Source organism: Capsicum annuum, chromosome 6, assembly GCF_002878395.1.
Source record: "Capsicum annuum cultivar UCD-10X-F1 chromosome 6, UCD10Xv1.1, whole genome shotgun sequence".
Classification (NCBI taxonomy): domain Eukaryota; kingdom Viridiplantae; phylum Streptophyta; class Magnoliopsida; order Solanales; family Solanaceae; genus Capsicum; species Capsicum annuum.
The window spans coordinates 81,022,007-81,032,192 of NC_061116.1; the positions used below are offsets into that span (position 1 = coordinate 81,022,007).

The 10,186-nt window shown below is 35.2% G+C and overlaps 1 protein-coding gene across 9 annotated transcripts; it reads left to right on the plus strand.

Annotated features, from left to right (window-relative positions):
* Positions 1–405: 405 nt before the first annotated feature.
* On the plus strand, positions 406–4,939 carry LOC107873345. 9 transcript variants are annotated; one of them, XR_007057075.1, is made up of 7 exons: positions 406–764; positions 2,046–2,102; positions 2,411–2,663; positions 2,793–2,837; positions 2,921–3,219; positions 3,489–3,555; positions 4,747–4,819. XR_007057075.1 is itself a non-coding variant. In XM_016720162.2 (7 exons), exons 1-6 carry the CDS (start codon positions 561–563, stop codon positions 3,513–3,515), a joined length of 645 nt encoding a protein of 214 aa, XP_016575648.1. In that variant the 5' UTR covers positions 406–560; the 3' UTR covers positions 3,516–3,555; positions 4,747–4,939. The 9 variants fall into 9 exon arrangements, 8 of the variants coding, with proteins under 8 accessions (XP_016575648.1, XP_047270735.1, XP_016575645.1 ...); XM_016720162.2 differs by having other exon boundaries at positions 2,921–2,979; positions 4,747–4,939; XM_016720159.2 differs by having other exon boundaries at positions 409–764; positions 2,441–2,663; positions 2,764–2,837; positions 2,921–2,979; positions 4,747–4,939.
* The last annotated feature ends 5,247 nt before the right edge of the window (positions 4,940–10,186 follow it).

Genomic DNA, 10,186 nt, shown 5'->3' on the forward strand with positions numbered 1-10,186 from the left:
TCGATGGGACTTAAACCCAAATATTATCATCCCTTTTGATAATATTGTTTTTGAGGAATGAATTTAAAACATAAATGGTTCTAAACCAATTATTTTTCCTCAAATCTAACAATAATTATATTATTAATAAAAAAATACAAATAACATAAGGAATTACTAACTTTGACCTTTAGATTTATAATCTTACCTTATTTGGCATAGTTTTATGCTGATAACGTGTTATAAAGTAAGAAAGAACAAAGAAGAAGAGAGAGTAATTCTTATTACTTGATGAGAGATAATAAGATTGTAAATACAATGAACAAAATCCCTCTATTTATAGAAAAAATTTACTCTAATCTGAGTAAAAGACGGATATTTTAAATCTTAATAAATATCAAGTAGATTAAATACATTTATAACAAAATAAAATTATATGAAATGCGAGGGTTAAAAATTCATTGCTAAAATTTATATATTTGCTGGATGTCTCCATCATAAGTAGATTTTGTTAATTGGAAACCCTAAATCTCTGCTGTTTGTGAATTGAATTGAACTGTGAGAATAATTTTTTTGGTAGAATGTTTTCGTGGAATTTAGCGAGGTCTGCGGAGACGTTGTTCTCGCGTTGGGCAATTAAAAGTTTTTGTAATTTTTTGTTGAAGAAGAAATTGGGGAAATTTATACTTGGTGTTATTGATCCTAATCAGCTCGTTGTTCAGCTTAGTGCTGGTACAATTCAGCTGTCTAATCTTGCTCTCAATGTTGATTATCTCAATCAAAAGGTACTGCTTTCTATCTTATGTTTTTTAGTTTATTTGATATTTGTAAGCGTTGGTTGATAATTGATATGAGCTTCTATGTAGCTCTTTTGTGATTTTGCAAAGTCCAGAGTGTAGGAATTTGAATTTGAGACTGAAGCTTGTAGATTTTTAATGAATTTAATTTATTTGGTCTCTGTTTATCTTTAATGAATCTCCATTACTTGTTTGATTAGCTTCACTTGAGCCGAGGAATTTCGAAACTTTGTGAGATTTCACTGAGTATGTTATTATTGTTATTTGTCTTATAGAAAGATTTTCATTGGATAAAGTTAATCCATTCTGTAATTTTGCGAGATAAACGTACTGAGTTGTAGGTTTATATAATTCTTTCTGCTTTGGAGCAAGGTGGTGGTGGTTTGGGATTTTAATCTGGAGCATTGAGAGTTCTGGGAACTGATTGGGTTGTTCTACACTTCTACTAGTAATGTTTTTTTAGAAGTGGACTTTATTTTCCTCATTCTTGGATGAGCTATGTTTCTAACTTCAAGAATACACTTAGTTGTGATCATCTATGTGGATTCTTTGTATCTATATGGACTCTTCCAATTCATCACTGGCTAGAGTAAGAGTCTACCCATACTGCTAAGTAATAGCTTTGCGTTTGATTTCTCATCAAGTATTTTCTCTGTTTATTTTGTTATTTGTTTCAAATTATACCTATTTTTCTGCATTTTGCTATAAGTTTGAATTTCTTCATGCTATTTTGAATAAAAAATTAGCCGCTGGTTGGTGAATGGATAGTGTGATAAGAAAGATCAGGGCTCTTTATTTGTAGAAAGAACTACTAGTGTTATTCTTCTTGGGTTGCAGGGTGAAAAAGTAATTGGTTGGCTTAACTGTAACGTTAGCAAATTCAATGAAAGCACCCTTCAGGTGCTTTTGATTTCGACCTCAAAAACCAATAAGCTATTGTCTACCAGAAATTTGCTAGGAGCTCCTTCTGTGGGTCTCTAAGATCTGTTCTGTAGGACTGCTGTTAAGAGGAAGATAAAGGATAAAAGGAGTTGTGTTGAGGGTCGTTAGTTCAATTACCGATGTTATTTGCAGATGTTTTATGGTATTCAGTTGTGTTGTTCCTTAGTTCTCTAAATAATGGGCTTCATGTCCTTAGAATTGGTAATGAAAATTGTGAATTTAATCTGGCTTTTTGATGTTCTACCTGAAATCCTATTGCTTGTATATTAGATTATTACTGCAGTTCGCTTTCTCAGACTCATTTGTTATTTGTTCTTTCCTAGCAAGGTTGTTTTGTTCACCAACTTAAGATGTGATTTTATGTTCATTGAGCTGGACTCCGAGGTTGGTGCACTTCCTTTGAGCCATTATCAGATACATTATCAAGTTAATCAATGTTCCTAGCTATATTATTAGAAAAAGTTGAAAACTTAGGGGGCTTTAAAGAGGTAGCTGACTTCAACTCTTTGTCTTTCTAATATTTCAGTTGGGAAGATTGTGTCTATTCATTGATTTCTTCTTCTATTTTAAAATTTATTTTGGGTATGTTCGTATAGAAACATGCACCTTGTAACTTTATATAATTGATTTTGGTCTTGGGTTAAACATGGTAGAGGTTTTTTGGAACTTGTTTTGACCCATACAAGTTTTAGGATATGGGATGCTTTGTTTCGATGCCACAGGAGACTGGTGGGAATAAAAGGCCAGGAAACATTGGCAAGGTGTCTGTATTTGTTCTAGGATTGCGTATTCCTAAGCCAGTTGATTTCTCTCTTGCACTTGGTGATCACTTGTCGAAAACCCTGGTGGAGTGCCTTTCCGTTCTCAGAACCAGAATAGTCATTATGGCAGGGCAGGAAGCTCCCACAATTACAAGGTCAAGAAGGAAAGTTGCTACTCAGCATGGTGAGTTGCAGAGGAAATGCAGACACATCTTTTGGAATTTGTCCATGTTCTTGTTTCTTCCTCATACATGGATATGATGCATAGTAGCGATTTCTTGCAGGAGGTTCAACCCTTGATAATCTTTTGCAGGCTCTAGAAGATTATTTGCCTGTTCTTTTGGGACTAGTTACGATGGTACATTCTTTGGTTGCTATCTCGTTAGCATTTTCACTTTGTTGATTTGAGTTGTGAGATTTTGCTTTCTTTGCGATTTTTAGGTAGCATATTACAGCATAAAGTGCAATTTATTTGGGTCAATCAAGAGGATGATGCAGAGGTCAAACTAGAAATATGTTTTCCTTTTTGCTTTCTTTTCATGTTAACTGTTCTATTTGTTTTTTCCACTATGAGGGAGAATTATATTATTTGTCAAAAAATTTAGGAACTGCAATGTTTAGTGCTTGGTATGAAGTACTGTCCATTTTGCACTTGATGGCAACGCTATCGTTATCACTAGCTAAGTTGCTGTTTCTTCCTAGAACATCTCTTGATGGTTATTCCCCAAAGGTATCTGAAGGTGGGTGTTTTCCCCATGTTTAACGTTGCAGATCTCGTAAATGTCTTGACGTGTTCTTTTAATTTATAACACTTGTTTCTTGGTAAAGCCTCTAAATTGATCTTTCTATTTCCTCGTTTTGATCTTTCTATTTCCTACTGGATATCTTGATTGTGCGGTTCGAAATGTTCTTCCCCAGTTACGGCCGAACAAAGGTTTTTATACTAACGTAATTCCAATCCATGGCCTGCCAGGAGTTAGATTTTCACTATTATTTGCTTTGTATTTAGGAGAAATCTTCCAGTAGACCTCGCTGAAGGAGTTCTGCGAGCATTGTGCCTCCAAGCACTAGGGCAGGTAATAGCACATTCAGAGCCTATTTTGTTTTGGTTGCATATTTTAAAATTTTAAGCGTCCAAATAACACAAATATTTTCTCCATGCTCTACTAAATATTCTCTCATTTTGTATCAATGAGCATCCAATGATATAAGATTATTATGGGTGAATTTGGACGATGTAATGAAGCATATTGATATGCTTCTATGGATGACTTTTTTGCTTCTCTTTACTTGACTATCATTTCATTGACATCCCAGAAAAGTCGGTAACATTCTAATAGTGCATCCAAGATACTGCAATTGAGGTACGAGAGCGCAGTTAGGAATTGCTATATTAATGACTAGAAACTTTAGATAGTCTATGGCAATATGATTCAGATTTGCTGAAGAAGAAAATGATTTTTTCCATGGATTCACTCAATAAACATTGGACTGAAACATGAAATATTCACGCATGATTAACACTATTTGTTCTGTCTTTTAAATCTCGATATCCTAATTTTTGTAGAGCTTCTGTCCTAGTGTATAGTTTTGCTTTTGCTTTTGCTTTGATTGTTAGTGGAGCTTAAGTTCTTCCTGTCTGTTACCTATGCTTTCAAAGGATGGAAGCATACTCTTAACGCACACTAATGAACGAAGTGCAAGACGTGTTTAAAATCTAGAGACAAATCTAGAGACAACAAAAGCAATTTATTTTCAAAGATTTCTTGTTGTAATTGTGAACAATTTAAAAAATCATCTAGATATATGCTTAATATCTAAATGCAGTGAAACCACGTTAATTGGGAAATTTTCTGTAATAGAAATATGCATAATAGAGAAGGGAATAACTGGATTTGAGTTACCTATATTCAGCGGACTTCCGTGCATTGAACCATTTTGATTATGTCCAGTTGGTTCTTATATCATCCTATCCTTGAGCATAAGACGTGTGTTATTGTGGTAATATGGTGTTGTCCATTTGCTTCTCGTGCTAATGGTTATTGTTGAATGAAGATGTAAGCTGTTGCTAAATATCTGGTTGATAAATATGTACCATGTGGAATACATTTTGGAGTCTTAAGAATCAGAGTATCTGGTTAGATATATACGCTTAGAATTCTTCTGCTATTTAATTGATTCTATTAAACTACCTTCCCACATTATTAGACTATAATAAGGACTGAAAGTTTATGTGATTGGTTTTTATACTTTGCATTTTTATGTAGCTAAGTGATGCTGCAAGTAGACTCATTTCATCCATGGATGCAAGGAGACCACGTGATGATAGTGATCCTAATGATAGTCGTTGATTACGTTGCAAATTATCTTGGATATTCAATTATGATGATGTAATTGTGTGGTTAGAGTGAATTTTTGAATATTGAAGGTTTTGTGTTAAATTTGATTTTGGAGTTTGAAGATACTAGTTAATGTTGAAAATTTGGAGTTTGAAGATGCTAATGTTAAAAATTTAATTTTGAAGTTTAAAGTTCAATGTATTTTTTATATGCTTGTGAATTACAATGTTTAATTAGTTATGTTGTGTTAATGATATATGAATTGAATAAATATGGGATTGTAGGTTATGGCTAAAGGAACAATTAAATTTGAGCTAAAATTAGAATTTATAATTTGTTATTGATAATTAATGGGTCCTACTAAATTAAAAAATAAAAATTGTGGAGGTTTTAAACTGATGCAAAATAACCACCGCAAAGTAATTAGGGCGGTCGAAAAATAACTGTTGCAAATTGTTTGTGACGGCTCGTATTGTGGGGGTTTTGGGAACCGTTGGAATTGCAATTTGCAGGGGTTTTAATTTCCGCAAACCTTAAAATTAAGCCCCACAATTTGACCTATTTTTTTTATAGTGTTCTATAAATAGCATTATTTTATCCCTGAGATTATGCTAGTGGTCACTCGCTAACCCTGTCTACTAGCAGTTGTATATCCACGCTATGAAGGAACTGGCCATTCTACTTCTCCTACATAGTGATTGACTCGATATCAACATTTGGACTAAAGTGATGAGCTTTCATCCTTTTAGAAGGCTCCATTTCATGTTAGGGATATTCCTAGATACTTTGACTTTATTTTGGATATTGGTTTTGGTTATGGTTTGGGGCATATCCCAACCGTATTCATTACTCTTTTGGTAAGAGGGTTTGTGGTACTTCTATGGGTTGGAATGGGGGTATCAGTATTGTTGTCAGCCTTTGCATTTGAATAAGCTGAACGGCTGACATCATTAGATGAGATTGTTGGTTGTTCCATCCTATTTCATTTTTCATTTTGGGATTAATTGTATTATGTTTTGGAACATCCTTTGTTATGACTTGGTTTATGGTCCTTGTTTTGGTAGTGAATGGAATGGTTGAATAATTTGTATGGGATAGTTGGACTCGTTTGGGTCAGTCACAGTTGTGATCTATTCCCAGAGTCTTCAACTGAGCTATTACACTATCTTGGTACATGCTCGAAATTCAGCCAACTCAGGGTAACGGCTAGAGGTTGGGTTGGGTAACGAGGGTGGTCTCTGGTCGTGGTTGGACTTAGGATGCTTATTATAACAAGAACCCAGGGTTTGTCGTGTCATTATTAGTCATTCATCGTATTTAAATCAGTCTCATAGAGATATAGCCCATTCATTCAGAGGCAGTGCACTTAATGCCTCAGTTGGTGATCTAGACACTCAATTTGAGTTTGGATCCGCTCAAATTTGTATTCCCTGGGGCACATCAGTCATGTGACTTCAAATTCCACCATGATAGGTGGGCCTTTTATTTCCTGTCTTTACCTTTTTATTTAAGTGTACTAGGATATCTATACATTTCGATGATTTGTGCCTTAGTAGCTTTATATTGATTATTGTGTTCCTTGGTTTAGCGTTCATGATTATGTGACTTGGTTTAGTGTTCATGATTATGTGACTACCCCTGTAGATGATTTCTTTTCATAGTGAATAGATTTGATCAGTACTGATATTTCCCCAGGGATGTAGCATTTGGGTTTGTGTCCAATTTACCTTGCCATATTGTCCTTCTTATGGCCCAAGAGTGGTACTTCTCATTCATTTTCATTTTTGGTACTACCTACTCTTTATAATGATGTTTATCTTGTTGTTTTTATTATTGTCATTGTTTGACATTGACTAGTTCTTTCTTGATTGACCACTAGACTATCGTTATCAAGCTAGAATTTCATTACAAGTTTTGTTCGTTAGCTTAGGGGGCTAGTTTGGTTCAATGGTTCTCTCTCTATTGGAGAGGTGAGGTTAGTTGTTTCCCTATTCTATTAGCGATATTAGATCAGTTGTTGAGTTGGTTAGCAAAGAGAAGGTAGGTTGTCCTTTTATGGTTCTATTATGATTCTAGATTTGGTAATTTGGTTTCATTGCTCGCTCTGAGTTTGAGATTCCAGGACGTACCTTCAATTTTGCAGAGATTTTAGCATTGTCTTTCATTATCTATATAGACCATTTTTAAGTTTGATTAGTTTGGGATCCATTTTTTTGATTTGGCTAGTCATTGCTTGATAGTCATCTTAATGTTGATGTTGAGAGATCTTGGGCTTGAGTTTCATGTTTGTTGGGTTTATCCTATGGTGATAGTTTGATCTTTGTATGGTGTGTAGTTGGATACTCCATTCTTGCTGTGATGTGGTTCATTTTCTAGTGGACTAAAGAGAGGTGGAAATAGGTGATCTTTCCTATGACTGCTGCTTATGTTGGAAAATTGGGAATTTGTAATCTTGAGTTGCTTAGTTCACTTTTTGGTAGTGATCTTGACCTTGGCATTAATGTTGCGATTGGTACATTATTCTTCGATGATATGGTTCAGAGTTAAATTGGATTAGGGTTATTTTACTTTGATAGATTTAGAAAATCCTCATTTCAGCATTTGTTCGGTCTAATAAGGTTTTCTGGAGTGTTTTCTTTAGTGATATGTGCCTTGGAGTATTCGTTGCTGATATGGAGTATTGGATTGACCAGCTTCTGGCTAAGATTGCATTTCTCCGAGTTGCTAAAGGCTTGGTCATCACTAGTATGATTTACAACCTTGGTGAGTTTCGGCTATGCTTGATGGGTCATGCCCTCTAATAGATATGGAGTTGATTGCTTGTGCTTTTAGCTTGTAGTTAATCCTCCGTTGTGATTTTGTTCTTCAACTACAGTTCAATTTTTGCTATAGAAGAAATAAGGGGGATATGTGAGTTATGATATTAAGTTGATTTGGAAATTTAGCCTTAGTTCAGACTTATCGGCCTTAGTTTTTGATTTGACGCCTTCAAATAGTGGCATGGAGGTTATGATAGATTTTGAGTAGGGATGCTTACCCATCTACATGATTAGTTTAGATAGTTGAGATCAAGCAGTTCGGCTTTGGTGCAGAGATTTAAGCTGAGAGTTGTAGAGCTTGGGTGCAACCTTCGATATTAGATTTGTCTCAGTTGGGGTTTCATTTATAGGCTGGCTAAGCCTACTCATTTCTACCTCTTTGGTCGTCCCTATGTTATATAGATTGTCATTGACTGATGTTTGTATTATTTCCCATCGACAGTTGGTGAGAGTTTCTTCAGCTTTTGACCTTGATTTTCAATTTTCGGCAAAATTTTGGATTGTTTTCTTAGAAAAAAAGGTTTACTCAAGTTGGATTAAGCATAATTTGCATCCATAGTTGGTGGAATATCTAATAGCGGATTAGTATCAGAGCCACCGGTTTTTGGAATTTTATATTTGCATTAGTTTCTTTATTAGATTTCCTTCTAATGTTTCTTCATTACTATTGATTGTCCATTACTACCTATTCCAGACTACGCGATGTTTTACCTACTGGTGGCTTATAGTAGGGGCCATCATGACCTAGGAAATTAGGTCATGACAAATCAATATCAGAGTCAGGGTTATTAGTGGGTATGTACAACAGCTAAGTGCCTAGTAGAGTCTTGTGGATAAGTATATAGACGTTTGTACCCTATCTTTGGAAAGCTCTAGCGTGAAATTATTTGCTTGAGTCCTTTTCATGTGTCTGAATTTTTATAAACCTCCGGTACTTTCTTTGACTCGATTTTTTCACAATGGATGACACAAGGTTATCGATAGATTCAGATGAGACTTTTGTACAATTTTTTTGAGTTCTTGCTTACCTTTGGTCTATGGTGTTAGAGATTAATATTGAAGATCTTCAATGTCATCTAGAGAATTTGGGGCCATCCCAGGACCCAATAAAGCTTGTGCCCGGCTCAGTTCTTTGAGAAATAGTGTTGGGGATTCTGAGTCTTTTCAAGGATACTTTACAGTCTAAAATAGTGTCCAGTACATCGAGTGGTTCTCAGACAAGAGTTTGGTTTGTTTGTATTTAGCAGGGTTCTCTATCTATTCTAGAGTATGATATTGGGTTTCTCAATTGGGCCATACATACTCTTATACTATCTCCTTCATAGAATGAGTTGGTGCATGAATTTATCAGAGGATTGACGTTGGCACTTTACTTTAGCATTGGAGAATTTGATAGCAGTTGGGTAATCTTTCACTCAGTTTGTTAATTACATAAGGACCATAAAGAAGATATGTAGTGATGCATAGATAGGTGGTGGTATGAAGCCATGCCAGTAGTTCAGTGTTGGTAGTATTCCCTTTAGAGGTAGGGATATTCCCAGCAGAGGTCATCTTCACTTGCATCCTATTAATTCCTTACATGTAGCATCTCAGGCTATAGATGGCTCTCAAATCAGGCATGAAGGTCACAGTGGGCAGAGGTCTCATAGAACAATATGGAGTACTTAATAAAGATAGCGATCTTTTTGGGTTAGCAACTACAATAGATAAAGGATCCCAGGGGCCTGTTTAGACTACAGAGATATTGGTCATTGGTCTAGGGAATGCCTTAGGCATGAGTTTGTTGTTTAGACAAAAACAACACATGTTCCTCATAACCCTAGGGCTCCTAAGGTTTGTTATGATTGCGGGGAGGATGATCAAGTCATTTAATAGTGTCCCAGGCATTAGTTGGTCAGCCAATTGGGACAACTAATGTTTTTCATCGGATTACAAATTTAGAGGCACGTTACGATTGCGGATAGGCCGACCACTGGTCTAAAGAATGTCCCTGACATGGGATTACTAGTTTTTTAATTCATTTATATTAGTTTCACTGTATTGTGGCACCTTTAGTTAGAGGCAATGCACTTAGCAATTTAGTTAATCGTTCAGACACTTAGTCCGGGTTTGGAAACACTCAGATTTGTGGTTCTTTGGACACGTCAAGACTATGATGTCAAATTCCATCGTATATGTGTGACTTGATTTACTATATTTTAAGGACCTACTTGAATTTATGTTGGGGTTTCACACCTATCGGTGGTTATATTCCTTGATATTACTCCACTAATTGTTGTATGCCTTTATATAGAGTTATGCATATATGACTACCCCATAGATGACTTATTTTAGTAGTAGATTGAGTGGATCAGTGTGGTATTTTCCTTAGGCTATATCTTTTGGGTTAAAGTCTAATTTTCTCTGGCATATTGACCTTATTATGAACTTAGAGTGGTAACGTTATGCTCTTTATTTTGTGCCACCAACATCTTATACTATTATTATTATTATCATTATTTTTTTGATGTAGATTGATTTATACTTGATAGATGGATAGACTAGCATTA